Source organism: Carassius carassius, chromosome 29, assembly GCF_963082965.1.
Source record: "Carassius carassius chromosome 29, fCarCar2.1, whole genome shotgun sequence".
Classification (NCBI taxonomy): Eukaryota; Metazoa; Chordata; class Actinopteri; order Cypriniformes; family Cyprinidae; genus Carassius; species Carassius carassius.
Window position 1 is genome coordinate 23,269,273 of NC_081783.1, and position 26,530 is coordinate 23,295,802.

The window sequence follows — 26,530 nt, forward strand, 5'->3', positions numbered from 1 at the left end:
TCATATTAAAAACAATCAAGCCCTGCTCTTATTTAAAAAGTAACGCGAAAGTAACACAAAAGTAATGTAATGCATTACTTCCATAACTTGCGTTACTCCATTTTTAGGGAGTAACACAATATTTTAATACATGACTTTTAAAAGTAACTTTCCCCAACACTGGATGCTGCACACTGGTAATGGATGAGGAGATACCCCCTGAAAATGTAAAGCGCTTTGAGTGTCTAGAAAAGCCCTATATAATTGTAATGAATTATATCCCAATAAATTTAACTATATTAAAAAATAGTAATAATAATAATAAACCGATCTTGATGTCAGGGTTGTGCAACAACCAATCACTGTTTGTGGTTCCCAACCACATTCCTAGAGCCCATATATATATATATATATATATATATATATATATATATATATATATATATATATATATATATATATATATATATATATATATATATATAAAATACATTTTTGGTGTGAACTATAAAAAACACATCAATCCAAAATAAACATTAGCCTCTTCTTCTTTGCAAACACACACACACACACACACACACACACACACACACACACACACACACACACACACACACACACACACACGGCTTCCGTAATTTTATGCTGCAAATTGGTTTATACACTTTTGGCTACAGACGATTCACTTCCTGAATAGCATAGCCTATTCTCTTAAAATACTGCTTACCGACAGATTTTAATGTTTTGCAACATTACAACTGATGTGATGGTGATTAAAAAAAAAAAGTATTTATATATTTTGGAGATCCAGACAAGTTGACTGCGTGCATCGATCACTATCTGGAGGGGAGGAGTCTCTGTTCACGCAGACAAACACTCTGGATGAAACTGAAAATAAGAAGATCCGAGACAAGAGCGACATCAGCGTTAGGTAGGCTAATAAAGCTCGCTGTTTCTCAATACTGTGTTTTATCTGATCAGATGTTCTCTCTTTACATATTCCCTTTACATACATATGTAGAATGACATGGAGGCTGTAGAATGACGTTTGAGAAGTACTTTCTCCTAAAGATGAGCTGTAAAGATTGTGTGTGAGGCAGAGGTTTGGGAGAATAACTAGCTAGACGTTAGGTACAACACTTTAGCACATGTATAAAACATCAAATATCCTGACTGTCCCCGAGAACGAGTTTCTCAATCATTCGCTCAAGTGATTAGTTGAGCAATACTGATTTATTCAGTAAAACTGTGTGTCCTTATTTGGTCGATTCTGCGAGAAAATCTTTTATTCAGTTTCGATTTGAGCCGCTTTAGAGGAAACAAAGTAAAAATATAAGCAACTTAAGTTGGAATACTTTCGGGACTGAAAAACATTTACACTAAATATACGCCAATCGCTTAATTATTATAACTGAGAAATGGTGATTGGTTGGCTAAAACAGATCTTAAATGTCACAAAGTGTCTGAGCATAAAATAGCACATGTAAACGAATTATGAAGGTGTCATAGACTTGCATTCAGTTATAGTGACTCTCAGAAGATAAAAGTACATTATCTCATATCCTTATCTAGGCTATTTGTAAATATACATTTGAGAAAATTTATGTTCAAAATGTGATTAATGTCCCACATGAAAAAAATACTATTGTAATTTATAGTAAATACTGTATTTTTTTTAACCATACTATAGTATGTGTAAAGTGTAAAGTAGTAAAGTGTATTATGGTGCATATATTATAATATTTATAACACTTTGTTAATGAATGCTAGAGCATTCTGTAGTATTAACTAGTTAACTGATAAACTAATAAATACTGTAGTATACTTTAGTTTTTACTACAGTGAACTGTAGTGTATTCTAGTATTTTATACCCTATAGTTGTAAAAAACCTAGTACAGTATTGGGTAGTCATTTGTTTATATCACTATGGTTATATTACCACAGCAACTATAGAATTACTACAACAAATTAATTGATACTTTACTATAGTATGGTTCAAAAATTCTATAGTATTTACTATAAATTAATATAGTATTCTTTTCCTTTAGGCATACACTAAGCTTTGAAGAAGACGTGTACAGATACTCTCCAAGATGCCAGAACCAACTGATGCGATGATAACCACGCCATTTTACCAGCAACAGCAGTATGAAGTCTCCAGGTTCCTGAAGGTCAAGCCACTGGCTTTGGGGGTAAAACAAACTTGTCATGTTCTGTGTTGGTTTTAGGTCCGGTTATTCTTAATTTCCTGTGTCCTTAGTTTCCATTATCATCTCGTTTAAAGGGACACTCCACCCCAAAAATAAAATGTTGTCATTAATCAAACGACAGGGGGGTAATCACTTACCCCCATGTCGTTCCAAACCCGTAAAAGCTTTGTTTGTCTTCAGAACACAATTTAAGATATTTTGGATGAAAACCGGGAGGCTTGTGCCTGTCTCATTGACTGCCAAGTAACTTACACTGTTAAGGTCCAGAAAAGTATGAAAGACATCGTCAGAATAGTCCATCTGCCATCAGTGGTTTAACCGTAATGTTATGAAGTGACGAGAATACTATTTGTACGTGAAGAAAACACTACATTTATATTCTCGTCACTTCCTAACATTACAGTTGAACCACTGATGGCAGATGGACTATTCTGATAATACTTTTCATCCTTTTATGGACCTTGACAGTGTAAGTTACTTGGCAGTCACAAGCCTCCTGGTTTTCATCCAAAATATCTTAAATTGTGTTCGAATGACGAAAGAAGCTTTTAAGGGTTTGGAACAACATGTGGGTAAGTGATTCATTTCTTTTTGGGGTGGAGTATTCCTTTAAGTCCTCATTTGTTTTTGTGAAGTATTGTGTTTTTTTTGTATGTAAAGCTATCTGGTTTCTGTCTTCTCCTGTGTTCATCTTTGTTATTTTGGAAAATACACCAAGCTGCATTTAGATCCACATCTCTTCTTCTTGCCTCGCCGGTGTTCAGTGTGTATGGATTTACTGGCACTATATCTTATGTTTTTGTATTGCAGATTTTGGAAATATTGATAACCTTATTGAAACTCGGCTTGATAATCTGGAAAAAGAGTTTTATCCTTATCTGGTCACCAGTCATTGTAAGTTAATCATTTCTGTATCAGTACAACATTATACACTGAACAAATACTAATTTCTGTTGCATTTCTATTCTGCAGTTCTTCATAATTGGAGCTGTAACAGTCTCAGCTGCACACACACGTAAACCGCGTCTGGTTAGTGTCAACGTCACTGTCTTGAGAAGAAGCAATAGGCCTATGTTTAAGAATGCAAACATTAGGGGAATTTTATTCATTTGTTTTGTATTGTAGGTCAAAACCTCACAAATGCTCAGCTTTGTGAATTGTGCGGTAGTTACTTTCTCCCTCCGTACTCCCTTTATTTTCACTTGGGTAAGTGGTTACACTCCTACAGTATGTGTGTGTGTGTGTATATGTCTAGTATGCTGGGTATTGACACAAATTTCAATTCAGTTTCACAAGCTTGCGATTTGATTCCAATTCAAATTCGATTCAATATCGATTCATTTGGATATACACTCACCAGCCACTTTTTTAGGTACACCCGTTCAACTGCTCTAATCAGCCAATCACATGGCATTATCTTAGTGAATTTAGACATGGTCAAGACGATCTGATCAGAAGTTGACAAACAACATGAAAGCATGGATATATCCTGCCTTGTCTCAGTGGCTGGTGGTGTAATGGCGTGAAATATATTTTCCTGGCACACTTTAGGCTCCTTATATAATTTAAATATACAGTGGGTATGGAAAGTATTCAGACCCCCTTAAAATTTTCACTCTTTGTTAAATTGCAGCCATTTTCTAAAATCATAGAAGTTAATTTTTTTCCTCATTAATGTACACACAGCACCCCATATTGACAGGAAAACACAGAATTGTTGACCTTTTTGCACATTTATTAAAAAAGAAAAACTGAAATATCACATGTTCCTTAGTATTCAGACCCTTTGCTCAGTATTCAGTAGAAGCACCCTTTTGATCTAATACAGCCATGAGTCTTTTTGGGAGTTTTTCACACATGGATTTAGGGATCCTCTGCCATTCCTCCTTGCAGATCCTCTCCAGTTTGTCAGGTCGGATGGTAAACGTTTGTGGACAGCCATTTTCAGGTCTCTCCAGAGATGCTCAATTGGATTTAAGTCAGAGCTCTGGCTGGGCCATTCAAGAACGGTCACGGAGTTGCTGTGAAGCCACTCCATTATTTTAGCTGTGTGCTTGGGGTCATTGTCTTGTTAGAAGGTGAACCTTCGGCCCAGTCTGAGGTCCTGAGCACTCTGGAGAAGGTTTTTGTTCAGGATATCCCACTACTTGGCCGCATTCATCTTTCCCTCGATTGCAACCAGTCGTCCTGTCCCTGCAGCTGAAAAACACCCCCACAGCATGATGCTTCACTGTTGGGACTGTATTGGACAGGTGATGAGCAGTGCCTGGTTTTCTCCACACATACCGCTTAGAAATAAGGCCAAAAAGTTCTATCTTGGTTTCATCTGACCAGAGAATCCTTCAGGTGTTTTTTTTAGCAAACTCCATGGGGGCTTTCATGTGTCTTGCACTGAGGAGAGGCTTCCGTCGGGCCACTCTGCCATAAAGCCCGACTGGTGGAGGGCTGCAGTTATGGTTGATTTTCTACAACTTTCTCCCGATTGCATCTCTGTAGCTCAGCCACAGTGATCTTTGGGTTCTTTACCTCTCTCATCAAGGCTCTTTTCCCCAGTTTGGCCAGACGGCCAGCTCTAGGAAGGGTTCTGGTCGCCCCAAACATCTTCCATTTAAGGATTATGGAGGCCACTGTGCTCTTATGAACCTTAAGTGCAGCAGAAGGTTTTTTTGTAACCTTGGCCAGATCTGTGCCTTGTCACAATTCTGTCTCTGAGTTCTTCAGGCAGTTCCTTTGACCTCTCATTTGCTCTGACATGCACTGTGAGCTGTAAGGTCTTATATAGACAGGTGTGTGGCTTTCCTAATCAAGTCCAAGCAGTATAATCAAACACAGCTGGACTGAAATGAAGGTGTAGAACCATCTCAAAGATGATCAGAACAAATGAACCGCACCTGAGTTAAATATATGAGTGTCACAGCAAAGGGTCTGAATACTTAGGACCATGTTGTATTTCCGCTTTTCTTTTTTAAAAAAGCTGCAAAAATGTCAACAATTATGTGTTTTTCTGTCAATATGAGGTGCTGTGTGTACATTAATGAGGAAAAAAAATTAACTTAAATGATTTTAGCAAATCGCTGTAATATAACAAAGAGTGAAAAATTTAAGGGGGTCTGAATACTTTCCGTACCCACTGTAAGTGCTTTCGGGCTTGATACTATCATGTCAATATGGGCCAAAATCTCAATATTTCCAGCAACTTGTTGAATCTGTGCCACAAAGAATTAAGGCAGTAAGGCAAAAGAAGCTCCAACCCTGTGCAGTGGAACAGTGGAATATAGTGCAAAAATTTATAAAAATGCTCCTCTCCAGAGTAGTCAATTTTTTCCAGCTGAGTAACTAGTTTATGGCCATTGGCTTTTCTGAGGTAATCATTACGTGATATATTACAAGCGTTTTAGCTACCTCCTGTATATTGTGACACTGATAGTCTACAACCATTTAACAGTGTCTAATCTGTCTTTTAAACTCTTTAAAACTGGCAACTGGTTTTTGAATCATATTTATATTTCAGTTCATAATCCCTGTATCTCTATTAATTAGGTTACTTCAGATGTGTTCTTCTACGTCCCTGTGATCTGTGATATCCTGATCTTCATCTTATCTCTTGCTGTTGCCGTAACCTCCTGTTCCTGTTGCTGCAGACCAAAGGTAAACATTATCAAAAGATTAAAACATGCTTTAAAAAATCTGATGAAATAGTTTGTATAAATGACATCATGTTGGTTCTCTCTCAGTCAACCCCTGTCATGACCACAGATTTGCCTGTCAACCCCATCATGCAGATGGGCCAGCCGGACGCCTCTGCAGTGGCCCCAGTCCCACCGGCGCCTCTACCAAATCACGGTCACGTCCCCAATGCATCTCCATCAATGTACAGTCCAGTACCAACTACACCTCCACCCAACTACGAAAAAGTCTCAGATGCACTTCCACCAAACTATGGTCCAGTCCCAAGTACCCCTCCACCAGCATATAAGGTAATTATGAGCATATCTGGCAGGCCTAATAAATCAGAAAATATATTTAAAATACACATAAATAATCTCAACCTCTGATTATAATTGCTGACCTGCTGTAATTGCTGTACTGCACAGCTCTAATACACTGTGTTCTGTTATTGCAGAATGAAGATTTTCAGGTCAGAAGATGAATAATATCTTTGGAATGTTTGACGTTTGCACAATTTATGGCGTTGGAAAACCAAAGATTATACTTTATAAGTTTGTAAATCGAATGGATGAGAAACATGCCTCAGAGTCTTACGTTTTCATTATGTATCATTTGTTGTGTATTTCCCCAAATGACTGTTTTGTTTGATTTGATTTTATATAATAAATTGACAGTTTTCTTAATTTATGTGCATTTTCTTCTTTTTAATTCAACACAGTAAACGGCACACGATTGATTTACAGACAGAGACTTAACATTTAAATCTTATCTTAGTGTTCAAAGTGTACTTTAAAATAAATAGTAATGTTGTCATTTGCATCACTCAAACAAGTGGTTTGCACAATCAAGTTATAAATTGACTATTCATAAATTTTTAGAATTATGGTCTGAAAATAGAATGACAATTTTATTTTCTAATTTGTGTTTGACCTGTGCTGCCACAAAATACTATTTCCAGCTCACAACTTCTAGTACAGCATATCCTGTTCAGAAATATTTCAGAAGACCTGAAAACAAAGCACTGCATATCCACATTAACACTTCATCTCATCATGAAGATGGGTTTAGATGGCCAGATAACTACTCTGTGGGTCTGATTACTCACAGCTAATAAAATCAATGAAAAATGTTAGAATACTGTAACTAAATTAATAAAGTAGATGAATATCTGATTGCATAGGACAGCCTTTCATGCTAATTTATTTCAAACAGTATTCTCACAACTGTGTTATAGTGTTTTATGAATGCATTTGTGCAACTGGATATTCAGATCTTCTCCTTCCTTTAAATTAATAATCAAAGCCTAACAAATTTATGTTCTGTTAAGCTTATTTCCACCACAGAATAAAGAATAAAAAAGGATATTAAGAGATACAAATACTTTTTTCTTGCAATTGTGAGTTTATATTTTGCAATTCAGATTTTTGTTTTCTCAAAACTGCGAGTTTATATCAATTGTGAGAAATTGATCTCAATTCAGACTTCATGACTCGGTTCTGACGATAGTTTTTTTCAGAATTGTGAGATAAAATGCAATTATGAGTTATGAAGTTCATACAGATATACAGGTTCTGGTCATATAATTAGAATATCATCCAAAAGTTGATTTATTTCACTAATCTAATTCCATTCAAAAAGTGAAACTTGTATATTATATTCATTTATTACACACAGACTAATATCTTTGAAATTTGTATTTCTTTTAATTTTAATGATTATAACGGACAACTAAGGAAAATCCCAAATCATTATCTCAGAAAATTATAATATAACTTAAGACCAATACAAAGAAAGGATTTTTAGAAATCTTGGCCAACTGAAAAGTATGAACATGAAAAGTATGAGCATGTACAGCACTCAATACTTAGTTGGGGCTCCTTTTGCCTGAATTACTGCAGCAATGCGGCGTGGCATGAAGCCGATCAGTCTGTGGCACTGCTCAGGTGTTATGAGAGCCCAGGTTGCTCTGATAGTGGCCTTCAGCTCTTCTGCATTGTTGGGTCTGGAATATCACATCTTCCTCTTCACAATACCTCATAGATTTTCTATGGGGTTAAGGTCAGGCAAGTTTGCTGGCCAATTAAGAACAGAGATACCATGGTCCTTAAACCAGGTACTGGAAGCTTTGGCACTGTGTGCTGGGGCCAAGTCCTGTTGGAAAATGAAATCTGCATCTCCATAAAGTTGGTCAGCAGCAGGAAGCATGAAGTGCTCTAAAACTTCCTGGTATACGGCTGCGTTGACCTTGGACCTCAGAAAACACAGTGGACCAACACCAGCAGATGACATGGCACCCCAAACCATCACTGACTGTGGAAACTTTACACTGGACCTTAAGCAACGTGGATTGTGTGCCTCTCCTCTCTTCCTCCAGACTCTTGGACCCTGATATCCAAAGGAAATGCAAAATTTACTTTCATCAGAGAACATAACTTTGGACCACTCAGCAGCAGTCCAGTCCTTTTTGAAATGAGACGCTTCTGACACTGTCTGTTGTTCAAGAGTGGCTTGACACAAGGGATGCGAAGCTGAAACCCATGTCTTGCATACGTCTGTGTGTAGTGGTTCTTGAAGCACTGGCTCCAGCTGCAGTCCACTCTTTGTAAATCTCACTCCACATTTTTAAATGGGTTTTGTTTCACAATCCTCTCCAGGGTGCGGTTATCCCTATTGCTTATACACTTTTTTCTACCACATCTTTTCCTTCCCCTCGCCTCTCTATTAATGTGCTCGGACACAGAGCTCTGTGAACAGCCAGCCTCTTTTGCAATGACCTCTTGTGTCTTGCCCTCCTTGTACAAGTTGTCAGTGGTCATCTTTTGGACAACTGTCAAGTCAGCAGTCTTCCCCATGATTGTGTAGCCTACAGAACTAAACTGAGAGACCATTTAAAGGATTTGCAGGGGGTTTTGAGTTAATTAGCTGCAAAATTATTATAGTGTGGCACCAGGTGTCTTCAATATTGAACCTTTTCACAATATTCTAATTTTTTTCGATACTGAATTTGGGATTTTCCTTAGTTGTCAGTTATAAACATTAAAATTAAAAGAAATTAACATTTGAAATATATCAGTCTGTGTGTAATGAATGAATATAATATACAAGTTTCACTTTCTGAATGCATGGAATTATTGAAATAAATAAACTTTTTAATGATATTCTAATTATATGACCAGCACCTGTAGAATTGTGGGATAAATAGTTGCATTTACTTTTTTTTTTTTTATTCCATGGGAGAAATAATATTCTGCAATTGGTGATGATGCGAGAGAGAGAAAAAAACATGGGTAAAAAAACCTTTGTTTAAACTGAGTTTCTCTTACACTGATTTGAGGGGAGGAGTCTTTTCATTTTTATTTTACACAGATGTCCTACTATATAACGTGAAAATGAAAACAGCAAGATTGAAGAGCAACACCAACATCAGGTAAAGCAATCTCTCGATATAATAATTAATGTTAAGGTTTATGATCAGCTCCATGGGCTGTAGATATATATTTGAGTGCTACATTCTCTTTAAAGAAAGATTGTGTTGGGCTGGCAGAGGATGGCTAGAGATGATCAAAACTTCTAATCAACATATATTCTCATAGCGTCACATTCGTTTAACAATAGGCTTCTGTTTTAAAATTTCCCAAATGTCCAGTTTTTTTTTTTTTTGTGAAATATTGTGGCTTGGAAACAGATGGATTAACTGACTACAAAAGTACCTAGTACTGGTAAAGTTTAGGTGTAATTTTCTGGTCGTCCATTTATTTTGCATACCTATAGATCTTAAGGTAGTAAAAGGGGATTTGTTACACGTGCTATATCAATCTATAGACTACTCTTTATAAACCATGTAAACACACCTATTTTGCCACTTTTCCCCAGACCATATTAGTAGCCTATATTCTGGTGATGTTGACTGGATGGACCAGCACCAGCCTGGTTTGACTATGGGCACACTTGGCACATTTTCTAATATGAAACAAATTTAAACGTGATTTAATAATTAACCCCGGCTGGGACATAGTGTCCAAAGATGAAGAAACACCCAGTTACATAATCAACTCAACTGAATTAACTCATTTAATGAACTGTTGTATAAAACCAATGTCATATATGTATATACTGTATATGAGCCAGCCAGGCTGATGTTCAGACCTGCATTCTTTGGTCATGTGTCGCTGGGTAAGCCCATGGGTTATGATTGTGATTGACAGGATAATGTTGCAGCCCTCTACATTCTTTAACACCACAGGAATGCTTTCTCTTTGTTGTTAAGCAGCTCTTCAGGTAAATCCTGACTTTGAGAATGACAGAATGATCAGTGAAACCTGGTTTCTCCACACTCAGTAGGCTTTGGCTGATAAGAAAGACAAGACGTGTAAAGACAAGATACTCTCTTTATTTTCAAAGATGCCAAAACCTGCTGATGAGATGCCAACCGTGCCAGTACACCAGCGAGGGCAGTATGCCGTCTCCAGCTTCCTGAAGGTCAAGCCACTGGCTGTCGGGGTAAAAACACACTTCTGTTCCACATCAAGAGAGGTATTCAGTGTTCATGAAGAAACAGGCACTCAATCTAATGATTTTGTCTCACAGATTTTGGAACTATCGCTAGCCTTACTGGGACTCGGTTTGACAATCTGGAATGTCCGTTTTTCTTTTCTCTGGGCATCAATCAGCGTAAGTCGATCATCTGAATACCAAAATAATATTATACAATGATCAAAAACTGAATTCTGTTCCATTTCTGTTCCGCAGTTCATTTTAACTGGAGCATTGACAATCTCAGCAGCAAGAACATGTAAACCATGTCTGGTTAGTGTCAGTTTTAATAAAACGTGTAATATTTTAGCTTGAGGGGAACTTCATGGGTTTTATCTTAAAACAGATCTTCTGTACCACAGGTCAAATCCTCACAAATGCTCAGCTGTTTCAATGCGGCAGCAGCTGCTCTGTCTCTACGCTTTCATTTTTATTACAGTTGGGTAAGTGGTTGCTTTGAAACTCACATATGTACAAATATATGTCTAGATTCAAATTAGATGAAACTTGCCTTGCCTTATATATTGTGATGGAGATAGTCCACAACAATGTGTCATAGCCCATCCTCTCTACTGTTTAGATCTGGCAACCGGTTATTGATTCATATTGTAGTTCATAATCACTTGTGTGTCTATTATTTGATCAGGGTGTGATCTGCTTTCTCCTGATGGCCTGTGATACTCTCATCCTCATCTTCTCTGTCACTGTTGCTTTATCCTTCTTTTCCTGTTCCTGCAGACCAAAGGTAAGATTCATCAAGAGCTTAAAATTTTCCCATCTTGAAAAAACGAATCCCGAAGATGTGTAACAAATTGGTTCTCTCTCAGTCAAGACGTGTCGAGATCAGTTACATGAATGCAGATTTGCCTGTTAACCATGTTGTGGTCATGGGCCAGCCGGACCCGTTTGCAGTGGCACAGTCCGTTAGTTCAGTCATGTATGTGCTGCCAGCACACGTGTCTCTGCCAAACTACAGTCCGGTCCTAGATATACCTCCACCAGCCTACGACCAGATCTCAGCTACACCACCACCAAACTACAGTTCAGTCCCAAGCGCTCCGCCACCAGCATATGAGGTAACTATGAGCATTTCTAAACAACGCTAAGAAATCTATTCATAACTTATAATGGTTCATACCAATTTAAACCTATAAACGATCAGAATTACTTGCTAACATGCTGTAACTGTTGTACTGCACCGCTCTGATACACTGTGGTTTGTTATTGCAAGATTTAAGATTTACAGACCAGAAGATGAACCGGATCTCAGTCGGTGTTTACACATTGGATTATGGCAGATGGAAAACCAAGAAATATTTGTATAAATGTGTAAATAATTTATAAATAATATTACAACAAAACAAATAAATTATTTTTGAAAATCAAATCTGTGAGTGCTTGTTGTAAAGGAATGTTGTCACATAAAACCAGTGAAGTCAAAAGTCACGCAAAACTGTTGAATGTTAAAGTAAGACTACTTAAAAAGAACTACATAAGTTTAATGTGCCTTGGATGAGAAATATGCATGAGGGTTTCCATTTTATTACGATTGTTTTTCTCTCAAAATGTCTAATGGTAAATTTGATTTTTAATGGTAAAAATAATTCTCAAAAACTCCGTTGGCCTGATCTGCAGCTCTATTATTCACTTAAGCTAATAAACTTAAATGCAACTAAAATGTGTACATAACCTATAAATTAGATGATTATCTGAATCATTTAAAACCGTATCCAAACTAACCAGTTATTTTACTATAGCTGAGATACTATTATAGTTATTGTTAATATCTTGAATTTATGTTTTCGTTTTAATTGTAATTTAAGCTTTTATAGCTTCAGTTACACTTAGTTTTTGTTTCCGTACTTTTTTAGTAGATTTTGTTGTTTAAAAATTGTATTGTCGACATCGTTTTTCATTTGAGGTAATTTAGTTTAATACTTCAGTACTTCAAGTTAAACTAAATGAGAATAATAAAATAAGTTCAGGTTTAGATTTATCATTTTATTTTATTTCAGCTAATGCTCATTTCCAATAATTCTAATGTTTTGTCATGGTTTTCATTTTTAGATAACAATAACCCCGCTCACAGCTGTATGTTAGTGATTTGTGAATGCATTTGTAATATTCAGATCTCTCTCTCTTTTTAATAAATAACAGGCACAGACTAACTCATTTAAGTAAACGAAAAAGATACATTTCTCATTGAGAAGCCTAACGAAAAAAAGCTTAAAAGCTAAACGTGCAAACATTTGTTAAAGGGTTACAGAAAGAACTTTGGGTGATATTTTGCAAATCAGTGTTTTAACAATCCTCTTAATGATTATTTAACAGTTTTGAAGGATTTGGTGTTATAGAAAAATATAACTATGAGTCTATTCATCCTTGGCCTGCCCATCAGAGGCTTTTTCTTTGTCTCTCTGCACTCTCCCCATGTTGTAAAACTCTGCGTTAGGTCTCATGTCAGTCAGATGGGCCATGCGGTTGGACAGAGCAAAGAAGGCAGCAATGGCAGCAATGTCCCAAATATCCTCTCGGTCAAATCCATGAGCCTCCAGTGTGCAGAGATGTTCTTCAGTTACGGTTTCACTCCTGCAGACTGTCAGAGCAAAGTCCAGCATGGCCTTCTCACGCGCGCTCAGCTCCGCAACCTTGTAATTAACTGCAACCTGTGCGACGAGACACACATTATCTATAATATTCTAGGAATACTGAGTCTGAGAGGGTGGTGAACAGTTTACATTATGTTTTGCATGAGTTTAAGGTACCTGATCAGCCAGCATGGGTTTTTTGGAATAGATGCGGTGCAATGCACTGTGGGATACCACACAATACAAGCAGTGATTGTGAGCACTGGTCGCAACAACAATCAGCTCCCGGTCTGCTTTTGACAGACCACCTGTTACTCAAGTAAAATAAACCACATTATTATCACACCCTGATTCCTTAAAGCATTAAGTTATCTACATCTAACATCAAATTTGAATTAAAAGCAATGAATGAAATAAGTTGTAGACTGTAGGTCTCCTATCTAGTCACCATTTTTTTTTTTTTAAGAATAAATATTCAGTGTATATATATACACTGTTCGACGTAACCTACGCACACTTTCACCCTCCCGGCTTTCGGCAATGGTTTCATCTTCACGTGTATATAAATATTTCACTGAAAAATCTACTAGTGACCATTAAGCATGGATAAAAGGTCATACCACTTTCTTTGTTCATGAGGGCATTATAATAAGAGAAGAAAGCCCGAAATTCAGCAGGACGATGGGCGAGAACCTTGAAGACATTGGGCAAAAACCCTCCCTGTAGATGAAAACGCACATCCTCTATTAGTACTGACACAAACGTCTTCATATTTTTTGAGTAAATTAAGAGAGACTTTTATTTTTTATCTTGGGGTAAACCTTCTGTTCGACCTCCTCCATCAGCTCCACGATATCAAATGGCAGGTTCTTCTTGTTTGGCACTGGGTACCGGCTGATGACCTCTGACCTTCTGCTGCTGCTGTGTCTTGTGTGACTCGCTGCTGTTTTCACAACTACTCTGCTTGCTGGGGAAAGTGAGTACTGCGAAGGACAGGGCTTGTTTAATAATGTTACATGCATTATATCATTTCATACTAATAAACAACTTGATGTCAATTTCCAAGTTCAACTCTTCAGTGCAGAACGATATGTATGTTTATGATTATAATGCAGTGACAGACAGATGTACAGCTGAACGCATGATTTCTTGCATGACATTAGATTTACTGCTGCTTTGAAGCAATATCTGAATAATTCCCAGTTCAGAGTACTAGGTCATTTAAAAACCTTACCAATAACCCCAAATTTGAGCGGAGGCTAAGCTTCAAAATGCTTCGTAACGACATTGTTAAACTTTATCGTGTAAAGGACGATGTGTTCCGTGTGTTTATATCTCGAGCAGTGGCTGGTTCAGAGTCATATGCGCTAAAGGGGCAGCCAATCAGAGAGTCGTATTCTGACACGCCTCACGAACATTCGACCAATGAAATCATCCCGTTGAGTTACATTTTACTTCCTGTTTACACCGCTGAAGGAAACAGGAAGCAAAGCATAATAAGAGACACCATGGAAGTTTAGCGTCAAAGTAAAAGCGCTTTTATGCGTGAGAAAGAGAGAAAGGAAAATGAAATAAATAAATAAAACCATTTTAAAAACACAAAAGATCTTGAATTCTTTTTATATTCAACCGTAGAAAACATATAAATAACATGTATAAAAATATTACATTGTCAATAAAATATTGCAATTTTGTTATTTGATTAATATTTGTAAATACAAAATAAGAATATAATTATATTAATCAAGCTTTGAAATAAATATATATTTGAACATTAATATAATATATCGTTCATATTGGATGCTGGAGAATTCAGTTGCTTAACGCTAGAGCCGAACAACAACAATAATACAGTAACTGTTGTATTATTATTCAGATATATAAAAGTTTAATACTATCCCTAGTGATAAAAGGTCTGCGCAGGGACCTTTATTTTGAAGTTCTCTTCTTCTTTAGACGCACTCATGCGAAACTGACTGTAATTTTTTTTGGGGGGGGGTTGCCGTTTTCTGTTAAAATCTTATCCATTTTATGTCAGGATTTCTTCGGCATATTTTCACATTTTATATAAACGCACACTAATCTGATTATGGGTGGCCACGGGGTGATGTCAGATGAAGGGTCTCTGGATTATTCGGTTCATGAAGCCTGGAACGAGGCCACTAATGTTTACCTGCTGGTCATTCTGGTCAGTTTCGCCCTGCTGATGTACGCCAGAAAGTAAGCGTGCATTCAGTTTCATATTCATTAATAACACTTTAACAGTTGAACTTGTAAACCCCAGACGTCTCCTCTAATGTTAACCATGAGTGTCTTCTGTTTCATCCAGAAACAAGCGGAAGATCATGCGGATCTTCACTCTTCCTCCAGCAGCGAACAGCTCCTCGGAGCACAACTTCTACGACAGTCTGCAGAAGGTCCGGCTCAGACAGCAGCTGGAGATGTACTCACTCGGTGGGCTCAGATCATCTCTGTTTCTGTTTAAAAACTGTCTGTCTTTTTGTCCTTTGGAAAATTGACCATGGAACATTTATCATAGTTCCTATCACAATATCACCAAGTTGGCACACTTATTGTTGGTGAAATATAACTCTAAACTATACACCAAATAGTAAAAATAAAAACAAAACCCCCATTAGAGACAGCTTCTGTGTGAAGGATATACTATATTAAATTGTTATTATAGCCCTTCTACTGTATATGCATTAGGTTCGATTAGTTAATTATTAATATCATTTTAATACCCTTTTGAAATACATTGAATATAAAATAATAACATTGTTCCATTTGATATATACTATATCTATCTATCTATCTATCTATTATCTATCTCTCTTTATATAGCTATTATATATATATATATATATATATATATATATATAGTACAGACCAAAAGTTTGGACACACCCTCTCATTCAGAGTTTTCTTTATTTTCATGACTATGAAAGTAGAGTCACACTGAAGGCATCAAAACTATGAATTAACACATGTGGAATTATATACGTAACAAAAAACTGTGAAACAACTGAAAATATGTCATATTCTAGGTTCTTCAAAGTAGCCACCTTTTGCTTTGATTACTGCTTTGCACACTCTTGGCATTCTCTTGATGAGCTTCAAGAGGTAGTCACCTGAAATGGTCTTCCAACAGTCTTGAAGGAGATCCCCGAGAGATGCTTAGCACTTGTTGGCCCTTTTGCCTTCTGTCTGCGGTCCAGCTCACCCCTAAACCATCTCGATTGGGTTCAGGTCCGGTGACTGTGGAGGCCAGGTCATCTGGCGCAGCACTCCATCACTCTCCTTCTTGGTCAAATTGCCCTTGATGCCTTCAGTGTGACTCTACAATTTTCATAGTCATGAAAATAAAGAAAACTCTTTGAATGAGAAGGTGTGTTCGAACTTTTGGTCTGTACTGTATATCTATCTATCTATCTATCTATCTATCTATCTATCTATCTATCTATCTATCTATCTATCTATCTATATATATATATATATATATATATATATATATATATTATATATTATATTTGAATATTTTAACATGTCATTTATTCTTGACTTTTCATCATCGTTGCTCCAGTCTTCAGAAATCATTCCAATAAGCTGATTTGCTACTCAAGAAACATTTATTACGGTGTTGAAAAACATGTGCTGCTTAATATTTTTGTGGAAACCATGATACAGAAGATTGGAGTAAGTACAATAAAAAGAAAGAAAGAAATAAAAGAAACTAACTTTTATTCAGCAAGGACATATTAAACTGACAGTAAAGACATTTATATTGTTTCAAAAAACAAATAAATTAATAAAAAAATTATTTGAAAGAAATGCTGTTCTTTTAAACGTTATTCATCAAAGAATCCTGAAAAAGATGTGTGACGGTTTCCACAAAAATATTATGCAGCAGAAACTGTATTTAACATTTATGTAGCAAGAACCACATAATAAAAGCCATAATTGATAACTGAGCAGCAAATCAGTATATTAAAATGATTTCTGAAGGATCATGTGACACTGAAGACTGGAGAAATGATGCATCAGAGGAATAAATTACATATTAAAATATATTACAATAGAAAACACTTATGTTGTATGCATCTTTAGTGAGCACGAGAGACTTCTTTTAAAAAAACATATATTAAAAAATCCAATTATGCCAAACTCATTTGACACTTGTTTATCACGTGTCCATTTCTCAACAGGTCAGGGTTTGTCAAAATCGTGAAAATTATTTGGAAACTTTTTTAGATAAAGTTGATCTGTGCAAAACATTAATTGAACAAAAAACCCTAAAGAGAATATAATGACACGGTTATATATTGTTTTAATAGTAGGATTGTAAGATTGTAACCAAGATTTTGTTTTCAAATCCTTCTTTTGTGTCTTTCCAGCTCGTAAATATGAGCAGCAGCAGCAGTCAGACAGCGTGCAGCTGTCGATGGAGTGATCTGACCAGAGGAGGCGCTCTTCACACACTAATGCTCACTTCATACCTCTCAGTCATTCACAAAGCTGTTTTATCACCTTGCGATATGGTTTTTCTTTAAGAGCATCGATGGACTGTGAAACAGACTGCTCTCTGGGGTTGGAAGTGAAATATGATGTATAATATCTCAGTGTTTCATACGAGTGACAAACACATTGTGTGCCATATGGTTGATCACTGTTTGGGATCTGCATCCAAACATTTTAACTGTCCTCAAAAACATTGTTGCAAAATTCTATTTAAGCTTTTGAAAGTGTAGATGTTGAGAATACCATACTCTGATTCTAGGTACCTTTTTCAGATGTCTCATATTGCCCTCTAGTGCTAGATGACAAGCATGTCAGTTGTTTTAGGCTGTAAAATATGAACCTGCTTAAAATAAAGATTTTAATATTGAAAACATATTACTGAGTCTTAATTGGGAAAGTGACTGACAAGTGTCGCTATTATTATTTCTCATATTCCAGGTTTGTGGATGCCAGTATCCATAGAAAACTGTGGTAAGAAAGCGCTTCCCCCACTCTATATTAATACATTATTAACTGTAGTAGACACAATGTTCTAGAAATAAGTTCCAGCAGCTTTAAAAATAGCTTTAGTGTGAAGGTTGTATCAGCAATGCTTTGTCCTGTCCTGTCCTGACCGCACTTCACTGGAAGTAGTGATGACATGCAATAACATGGGGGCAAAAATCCCAAAGATTTACATTTGAGTAAGTATTTTAATTGTATTTATAAATCAGAATATCATGGAGCATGGAGGAGGGGAACGCCATATGATTTGGGATATTAAGTAACCACCTAGCAACTGTCCAAAATACATTAGCAAACATATAAAATGCCATGGGATCATTCTGACGACTCTTGTATGGGCAAGCACCACTCACTTTTTTTTTTCAAGTGTTAAAATGTAGTTTCTTTTCTCGTTTCAAAAACATCGGATGAACTAAGTGCAATAAACGAGTCCAAGTGATAGAGAAGTGAGAAATGAAAAACATGGAGTGAGAAATAAAAAGTTAAAAGGTGTCACAAGAGAATCACAATCCTGGCCGGTCTCGCTTTTGTTTTAGTTACTTTAGTTCTTTTTTTTTCTTTCTTTCATGTCACTCTTCCATCATCCTTTAGCTTCTGATCCGCCGTGCTATCATTTCCCCAGATGAATCACAGAAAGCTAAAGAAATGATGCCTTAGTCATCTGCCTCCCCCTCCCGCTGCTTCCTCTTGTGCTTTCCCACTGGTCTCTATGGAAATAAGATGAACAAACTCTTCTCTGTATCATTTTTCAACCTCCAATAATCCTAATTTTATTCTACAGGATATCTGCTTTTGCCTTTTCTATTAAACCCTGAGAGTCTCGTTGCCAAGTGTGCGCTGTTAGAACACAAACAGAGAAATTTTGAAGAATCTTCATGCAGCTTTTTCCAAACCTGCCAAGCATCAATACACATCATAACAGCAGTCCATATGACTCATGTGCTATATCCCAAGTCCCCTGAAGTCAATAGCTCGTGTGAGAAAAATAACAAAAGCTCTAAAAACAAATATGGAATAAGGTGACAGGTTTGACGCCACTGATGTTTGGTCAGAAAACACAAGAACCAGTGGTGTTTATCGGTGCCACTAACGTCAAAAAAGCACCTTATTTGATTCATCCAGTAGCGTATGCGTCATGCGGACTGTTTTATGAAGATTTTTTATTCTTTTCGTCTTTTGACAGACATATAAACAAGCTGTGGGAAGATTCTTCAAATTCCTCTTTTTGTTTTCCACATGGGTTTGGAACGCCATGAGAGTGAATAGATTTTTGGGGTGAACTGTTGCTTTAACACTTAAATAACACATTGTCCCTCCATCTGTCTCTCTCTTTCCTTTTTATCGGTCTCACCCCATCTATTGTTTAACAAACACACAGACCACTGAATTCCAGGTATTGACGCATGACATGCATCAACACAGATCATAACCGCTCGTGCTGCATCCATTTGCAAGCTCAAACCAGAAAAAAAAACGAAAAAATCAATAAACCAGAGGAAAAATAAACCAGAAGGGCTGAGGAGCAACGTTCATGGCCGCTGGATTTCAACACGTTCATCAGCGTATGGTTGATGTTTACAGTCTGGGTGTCGTCCTCTGCTCTGTCTCAATCCACAGTGCTGTTCTGAGACCTGTGGCTGCTTGAAGCCCAGACAGATGTAAACATGGCCTGACCGCATGCACTGGCTCCAGGCCAGCAGCTGGAAAAAACAGCCTGGAATGTCAGTGCCATGGCCCCGGCTCCCTGTCTCTGGCCCACTGCCACAAGGCCCACAAACCGGTCAATGTTAAACAGAATCACTTTATTTAAAGGCATGACACAAGAAGGTTGTGATCTGCTTATACAACATGCTTATGAATAGTATAAACATTTATAAATGCTGTGAGTAAGCAACATTTGAATTGAAATAACTGTTTATGAAACCGCAGCACACAGAATTTGAAAGCATTATGCTGCTTTCTCTTTAGAGTACCATCCAGACCTGTTATGAGGTACAGACGTTGAGATAATTATTTAATGTGGCTGTCCCCTCTGCTTTTTATAAAGTTCAAAAAGCTTCAGACAGCCTCCAGTCTTGGAGGTCGCATATTAGGTTTATCTAAACTTGTAGTGCACAGTTCGATCAGATACCTTATCAGGACTACATTTGTAAATGAAAAATTAAATTAAATTTATGCATTTAGCAGACGCTTTTATCCAAAGCGACTTACAGTGCATTCAGGCTATCAATTTTTACCTAATATGTGTTCCCGGGGAATCAAACCCACAACCTTTCGCTTGATAACGCAGTGCTCTACCAATAGAGCTACAGGAACACTAATTTTAAGCATGATTGTGACATTGTTTTATACAACAGTACAATCAAAAAGAAACTACATTTTAGACACAATAGTTTTGATCAGGCAATGAAAATAGTTCCAAATGAACAAACCCACAGCATAACATGAATGACTCAGTGGTTTTGAACAAAGCCATTTAGTGAATGATTTGATGACTTGCTAAAAAACTTTCAGCTGTTTCATTGATGAATGAATGAATTTGCATTATTTAATGAATCAGTTAAGTGAATGATTCACTCATAAAATCTGTTAGCTGTTTCATTCAGGAATTAATTTCCATTTTTTAAAAACTGATTGAGTGAATGATTCAGTGACTCACTCATAAAGACTGTCCGCTGTTTTGTTCAGGAATAATTTCCATAAAAAAAAAAAAAACTGATTAAGTGAATTATTCAATGAATCCCTCATAAGGGTCAACTGTTTAGTTCATGAACTAATCAGCATTTTGGAATAAAATGTTGGGTGAAAGATTCATTGACTTACCCATAAAGTACGTGCACTGTTTAGTTTGTAACCCAGTCAGCGCTTTTAAATGAATTGTCAAGTGAATCATTCAATGAGTCATTCATAAAGACTTACAGCTGTTTTGTTCAGGAATTAAGCGTCACTTTTGAACAAACTGGACAAGCGAATGTTTCAATGACTCACTCATAGAAAGATAGTCACTTGCTGCCACCTATTGGCATAAAAATCGAATCTGCACTGACAAACCAGTTTTTGACCTTTTTATTTATTTATTTTTTACGAAAAAAAAAAAGCATGACAGTCCAGTCTTAAACCTAACCCTCTGTTAGGCGTAAGCAAATTATACAACAAACAATAGCTATTTGTCTGTTAGTTAACATTTATCATTAGCCCACACAGCTTATATGGCTTCAAAAACCAACCAATTTTACTGTTATATATTTCTCTCTGAAACAGGAGATGACATGATTTCATTCATCATTAAATGATTGGACTGTGAAAAGTGATTTCTATACGACAGGTGGTTGGAGGGAAGGTGTAGAAAAATAAAAGGGCTTGGTGACGTCAGTCGGTAATTAAAAGGAAAATGATATATTTTGTTTTCTGAGGAGTAACATGCAGAAATGTGTTGTACACGGTAACAAAAGGAAGTAAATAGAGTAAATTATTTAGATTTTGCTGACTTAAAAGGTACTTTACGCATTTCTGATTCCCTTACGGAAATTAGAGACTCATTAGGGTACCTCTGTGTTTGAATTATACACCGGGACAAATATGGGTCACAATGAAATACCCAACACTGCACCGAAACCTGAGCTTCTCTCTCCCTCCCCATTTCATTTCTCCACATCGCTTTCTTCTTTCAAAGGCATCTGTGTCGCACAGAAGCACAAGTCTGTGTGTGTTTCCATGCTGCGTGTCTCTGGATCCAAGCACAGATGAGACATGACAAGCTCCTTCATCCTCCCCTCCGCTCTAGCGTTGTGGGGCCAAGCGCTTTGCCTTTCTCATCTTCATTCCACCATTCTTTTCTCTTTTTTTCACACTTTTTCTTTATGTCACAGGTGGAAACAAGACGCGACTGGGAATGAAAGAGAACAGGCGCTAATTAGGGAAGGGGGACTGGGACAAAGACACTGGAATAATAAGACGTTTAAAACCGGGAGCTCTAATCTGGAAGGATTGGAAACGAGGCTGACTGGTGGTCGCTTTCTTTTCCTTCTCGCAGAACAGGAGGATCAAAAGAGGAACACAGCTCTTTTCAACTGTCTTGTTTCCATGTTTTCTTTTGTCAAACACAGAGACCCTTTAAACCAACAGAGTTGAACAAAACGAAAGCTGTAGTCTCGTGCGTGTCCTTGTGGTATCCATAAGGATTTCAGCATCAGGTTCGTCAGATAATGAGGCTGTACGAGGGCTGTTTTGGAGCTGGTTCCTCTCCAGGGCCTTGCTTTGGTACAGTTGGTCTGTTTCTTCTGAAAAGAAGTGATTGAGAAAGCGTCTCTGGCTCTCACCATCTCTTTGAGGTCAGCTGCTCTTCACACTAAAGTTCCACAAAGCCTCCTAAAGCTCAGAGCTATTAGTCATGTGTGTGGTTTCATATTTGAAGAGCCCCTCGGGGGCTTCTGCGCCTGGGCAGACGGCTCCGGTCACTGGCAGAGAACAGTCCAGGTATGACCCAGGTTTCTGTCTGACCACCAGCCTCCATGGAGCCAAGACCTGAAGAACAAACACACGAGACCCAGGCTGAACCTCCTCTTTGGCCCCCACTCAAACTGTATCCACAGGGCCCGTCATCACACGTGTGGACCGTCGTATGGATGCGAGCCATGGCTCCTCTGCAGGCTCCATCTAACCTCAAGCTTTCTGCAATAAACAACAAGAGGAGAATTGAAAAGCCACAGTCACTTATGGCAAGCCAAGAAGACAGCTCAGTCAATATTTGCATCAGCTGTGAAATGGACACAAGAAGGACAAACTCAGGACAGGTTAATCTGATGAAAAGCCAGACATTTTTATTACCCAAGAGATGATAGTTTGTCTGTTTATCTATTACTACATACATTGATAATTCAGTAAAAAGCTTCAGTAAATAACTTTAATTTATTTGCTGTTAATGAAATCGAATGGTGTTTATACAGGTAATGTGAGTTCAGGTTTTGCTCGTTAGTAACAAGTCCACTTTCCAAATTTACTTTCTGCCATTTCCTGTTTATATATATATATTTTACACATTTTGGTTTCTATACTGTACAAACTGTACAGTATATTCTATGGCCCTACACCTAATCTTAATTCTCACAGGAAACTTTGTGTATTTTTACTTTCTCAAAAAAACTTATTCTGTATGATTTATAAGCGTTTGAAAAATGGGGACATGGGTTATGTCCTCATAAGTCACCCTCTCCTTGTAATACCTGTGTCATACCCGTGTCATTAAACAGAGTTGTGTCCTGATATGTCACAAAAATAAGAGCACACACACACACACACACACACACACACACACACACACACACACACACATATATATATATATATGCATGGCAGATTTTAACCCATGCTTTACCCTAAAACCCAAATTCAACAAATTCTTATAATTTGCTCTTTTGCTTGTTCTCATGACTATTTTCCCTCTGTTTTTCTTTTCTTCCCCTCTACCCTTAACTTTCATGGTTTGAACTCTCTCTCCTGTAGTTTCAGAAGTCTGGTGTGTACAGTACTGTATTGACACAGACAGACTGCCTCTTGTCTATTTGTTGTTAGTGGTTTCTGTGCTTACTCTTCTAACCTCAAATATTTCTTTGGACAGTGCTAAAAACCTCTCTCAGCTGCAGTCGTGTCAAGAAGAGCGACAGAGTTTTCTCTTTCTGTGGACACTGGTGCAGTCGATGAGAGACGGGTGGTCGTGTGGTCATATAGAGGTCATCACCCAAAATCAAGCTTCTGGGAGTTCCAGAGGTGCACCGGACCCGGGAAACTACAGCTGCTTGACATTTTCAAGCTTGTCATTGGAAATTTCCCATCAGTGGCGAGTAGCTCTTTGTAGATTGGTTTTGTGGTTCTGATGATGGTTAAAGAGGGTAAAGTCTATCTCACATATACACTACACCAGTGGTTTTCAACCTGTGGTCCCCTAGTGGGTCGCGGTGGTATTGTAGGTGGGCCACCAATTGCTATTAAAAGAAATAATAATATTGTTAATATAGCGCTAGTCCATTCAATAAATAGTTAACAATCTAGCTTCTGAGTACTAAGTTATTAACCCAACAACAGCGGGGTCAGTTAATTTTTTTGCAGTGGGCCGCAGAAAAAAAGTATAACTTTTATGGCAGTCGCTATGTGACCCCCCAAAAAATCTTGGACTTGATTAGAAAAAGCGAAGTAGTCGTAAAAAACAATAGAATAAACTTGTGTTGTTCACGGTCAAAAATGAGTTAGCAGTTTTAGCATACATCTTTGCTTTAATTGATTTTCAATATCTGAGGTAAACTATCTGTTGTTGTTTTCAGTATGCCTCTAAAGGTCTTGAAAAATGATATTCAAACTCACATTAGACACGTTTAACTTTGAATAAAGCACAAAATTACCTGAGATGATCTACTGTCATATAGTTTGTATGTTGTTGCTCCAGCCTTGACGTTGCGGAAACAGAAACCGTTTCTAAAATAGAAATTTCACGTGTCGTTATCACGGCTAGTTAGGGCAAAACCTCTGACTAACATGGATAAGATACCTGTTATCGTTGCATCATATGTAGTTAGGACACAGTGTTAAGGTCCAGATGAATACCAAATCAAAACTATGGGACATGGGACTCGAACCACTGTCACTTGGCACAGGAGGTCGACAGGCTAACATGGATGCTAAAAACTGCAGCCTGTAGTGTAATAATGATAATTTATGCATTTAGCAGACACTTTTATCCAAAGCAACTAACAGTGCATTCAGGATAACATTTTTTACCTAACATGTGTTCCCTGGGAATCAAACCCACAACCTTGCGCTGTTAACGCAATGCTCTACCACTGAGCCACAGGAGCACTTATGTATTACCCTTAGTGTATCACTTGAAGTTAGGGGAGAAACGTTTACAAGCTAGCCTGCCTAATTTCCACCCCCACCTGGGTCATGGCACCAAATCTAATCCATCCTCATACCACTCTTACCAGTCAGGGGTGTGTTTTCCAAAAAAAACATCACTAACCAACTATGGTTGCGCGTTCTGTCATTACTAACACATCACAAACTTGTGTGGTTGAAACTACAGCTGTCCACATTTGGTTAGAAGCAGAATTTCTTGCTAGTACGAAAAGTTCATCATGCTCTTGAGCAAAACAAGCAAGCTAACATTCAATACAATCTATATATTCAATTCCATCTGTAACATTTATACATTTAAGTCTATATATTTCAACGTGTAATAATCAGTGTTTTAGAAAAGTACACGTGTGTACGGCCGTACGGGAACAATTACTTAAAAGGTTAGTTTAGCCAACAATTTTAATTTTGTCATTAATTTTTCACCTTCATGTCATTCCAAACCCATAAGACCTTTGTCCATCTTCGACACAAATTAAGTTATTTTTGATGAAATCTGAGAGCTTTATCACCCTGCATACACAGCAATGCAACTACCACATTCAAGGCCCAAAAATGTCGTAAGGACATTGTTAATATAGTCCATGTGACATCAGTGGCTCAAGATTAATTTTATAAAGCCACTAGAATAGAAAAGAAAACAAAAATAACTTCATTCAACAATTTAATTATCTTCTGTGTCAGTCTCCAACACGTATTGCATACATACGTCGTGGTGCTCTCCTGAACGCGCGGCAGAGATGAAATCATTGAATAATGTAATTTTTTTTATGTTAACATGATGCAGTATGCCAATTACACACTGCATGTTAACATAATTTAAAAAGTGAATGGCATTCTATTTCTGTTTCATGTTGATTAATTATCAGAAGTTACTCCACCACCTACATGTGACGTCACTAATGATAGATTAATCACTAATTAATTTTTCAAACAATGCATCCTATTGTGGCAGATAAGCTAAAAACACACCCCTGAGCAGGATTCACACCAAGGTTAAACAATATGTAAGGGCTATTTCTAGCGGGTCTTTGTAATTCATGCACGTGCCTGGAATCGACTGCACTGATTTGTTGGTCCACTAAGTGGCAATACTCAAAGTTTGGCCACTGCATTTAAAAACGATATGAAGAAGAAGATTGAAAATAATATTGTAATGAAAAAACAACAAAAGACAAAGATGTGAGGAGGTCAGAAGGAACTTGACTTTGCATTCGAATTTGAAAACATATAAAGCATGCATTTGAAAAGAGTAAATGACTGGCTGGTTAAGAAAAAGGAAAACCCATGTATAGAGATCTTTGGGCGTGTATTATGCTAATTGCAAACTGTGCACATTCTCTGGATTTATGAACATTTGAAGGAGTGTAAAATAAATCTGCGGTCCTTTTGGGACTTTTCTGCACACAGTAAGTGAGAACATTTGTATGAAATAGTGAATGAGACCCTTTAAGCTTTGAGGCCCAAGCCAAAGCCATGTTCATGTGTTTTTTAGTGGTTTCAGGACCAAGACGTCCAGATTTAACAGAGTGGAATGGGCGCTTTGCCAACGAAAGCCCCATACTGTATCTAACCCCATATGTCATCACAAAATCTGCTGCCTATATTTGTAGCATGTGTCA

The 26,530-nt window shown here is 37.3% G+C and overlaps 4 protein-coding genes across 4 annotated transcripts; 3 read left to right on the forward strand and 1 right to left on the reverse strand.

Moving 5' to 3' along the window:
• The first annotated feature begins 5,942 nt into the window (after window positions 1-5,942).
• Window positions 5,943-6,542, forward strand: LOC132110203 (proline, histidine and glycine-rich protein 1-like). The gene is made up of 2 exons (XM_059516801.1): window positions 5,943-6,167; window positions 6,314-6,542. The coding sequence occupies exons 1-2, from the start codon at window positions 5,967-5,969 to the stop codon at window positions 6,338-6,340; spliced, it is 228 nt and encodes a 75-aa protein (XP_059372784.1). The 5' UTR covers window positions 5,943-5,966; the 3' UTR covers window positions 6,341-6,542.
• Window positions 6,543-9,669: 3,127 nt separating this feature from the next.
• LOC132110204 (membrane-spanning 4-domains subfamily A member 15-like) lies at window positions 9,670-11,789 on the forward strand. The gene is made up of 7 exons (XM_059516802.1): window positions 9,670-10,359; window positions 10,447-10,530; window positions 10,609-10,665; window positions 10,755-10,835; window positions 11,039-11,137; window positions 11,220-11,468; window positions 11,624-11,789. Exons 1-7 carry the CDS (start codon window positions 10,261-10,263, stop codon window positions 11,627-11,629), a joined length of 675 nt encoding a protein of 224 aa, XP_059372785.1. The 5' UTR covers window positions 9,670-10,260; the 3' UTR covers window positions 11,630-11,789.
• Window positions 11,790-12,616: 827 nt separating this feature from the next.
• Window positions 12,617-14,358, reverse strand: si:ch211-175m2.5 (uncharacterized protein LOC568697 homolog). The gene is made up of 5 exons (XM_059516803.1): window positions 14,215-14,358; window positions 13,802-13,963; window positions 13,601-13,700; window positions 13,158-13,288; window positions 12,617-13,058 (listed from the first exon to the last, which is right to left on the reverse strand). The coding sequence occupies exons 1-5, from the start codon at window positions 14,266-14,268 to the stop codon at window positions 12,765-12,767; spliced, it is 741 nt and encodes a 246-aa protein (XP_059372786.1). The 5' UTR covers window positions 14,269-14,358; the 3' UTR covers window positions 12,617-12,764.
• A 560-nt stretch (window positions 14,359-14,918) lies between these two features.
• smim19 (small integral membrane protein 19) lies at window positions 14,919-17,871 on the forward strand. Its single transcript, XM_059516804.1, has 3 exons — window positions 14,919-15,200; window positions 15,310-15,434; window positions 17,375-17,871. Exons 1-3 carry the CDS (start codon window positions 15,070-15,072, stop codon window positions 17,428-17,430), a joined length of 312 nt encoding a protein of 103 aa, XP_059372787.1. The 5' UTR covers window positions 14,919-15,069; the 3' UTR covers window positions 17,431-17,871.
• The last annotated feature ends 8,659 nt before the right edge of the window (window positions 17,872-26,530 follow it).

Bases quoted from the DNA above. Each gene is read 5' to 3' on its own strand.
- LOC132110203 (XM_059516801.1), top strand. From the start codon at position 5,967: ATGCAGATGGGCCAGCCGGACGCCTCTGCAGTGGCCCCAGTCCCACCG. The intron at 6,168-6,313 runs GTAATTATGAGC...CTGTTATTGCAG, and splicing joins CCCCTCCACCAGCATATAAG to AATGAAGATTTTCAGGTCAG.
- LOC132110204 (XM_059516802.1), top strand. From the start codon at position 10,261: ATGCCAAAACCTGCTGATGAGATGCCAACCGTGCCAGTACACCAGCGA. The intron at 10,531-10,608 runs GTAAGTCGATCA...TCTGTTCCGCAG, and splicing joins TTCTCTGGGCATCAATCAGC to TTCATTTTAACTGGAGCATT. The intron at 10,666-10,754 runs GTTAGTGTCAGT...TCTGTACCACAG, and splicing joins GAACATGTAAACCATGTCTG to GTCAAATCCTCACAAATGCT.
- si:ch211-175m2.5 (XM_059516803.1), bottom strand. From the start codon at position 14,268: ATGTCGTTACGAAGCATTTTGAAGCTTAGCCTCCGCTCAAATTTGGGG. The intron at 13,701-13,801 runs GTTTACCCCAAG...TTTCATCTACAG, and splicing joins TGGAGGAGGTCGAACAGAAG to GGAGGGTTTTTGCCCAATGT. The intron at 13,059-13,157 runs GTACCTTAAACT...CTCGTCGCACAG, and splicing joins AACCCATGCTGGCTGATCAG to GTTGCAGTTAATTACAAGGT.
- smim19 (XM_059516804.1), top strand. From the start codon at position 15,070: ATGGGTGGCCACGGGGTGATGTCAGATGAAGGGTCTCTGGATTATTCG. The intron at 15,201-15,309 runs GTAAGCGTGCAT...TGTTTCATCCAG, and splicing joins CTGCTGATGTACGCCAGAAA to AAACAAGCGGAAGATCATGC. The intron at 15,435-17,374 runs GTGGGCTCAGAT...GTGTCTTTCCAG, and splicing joins GCTGGAGATGTACTCACTCG to CTCGTAAATATGAGCAGCAG.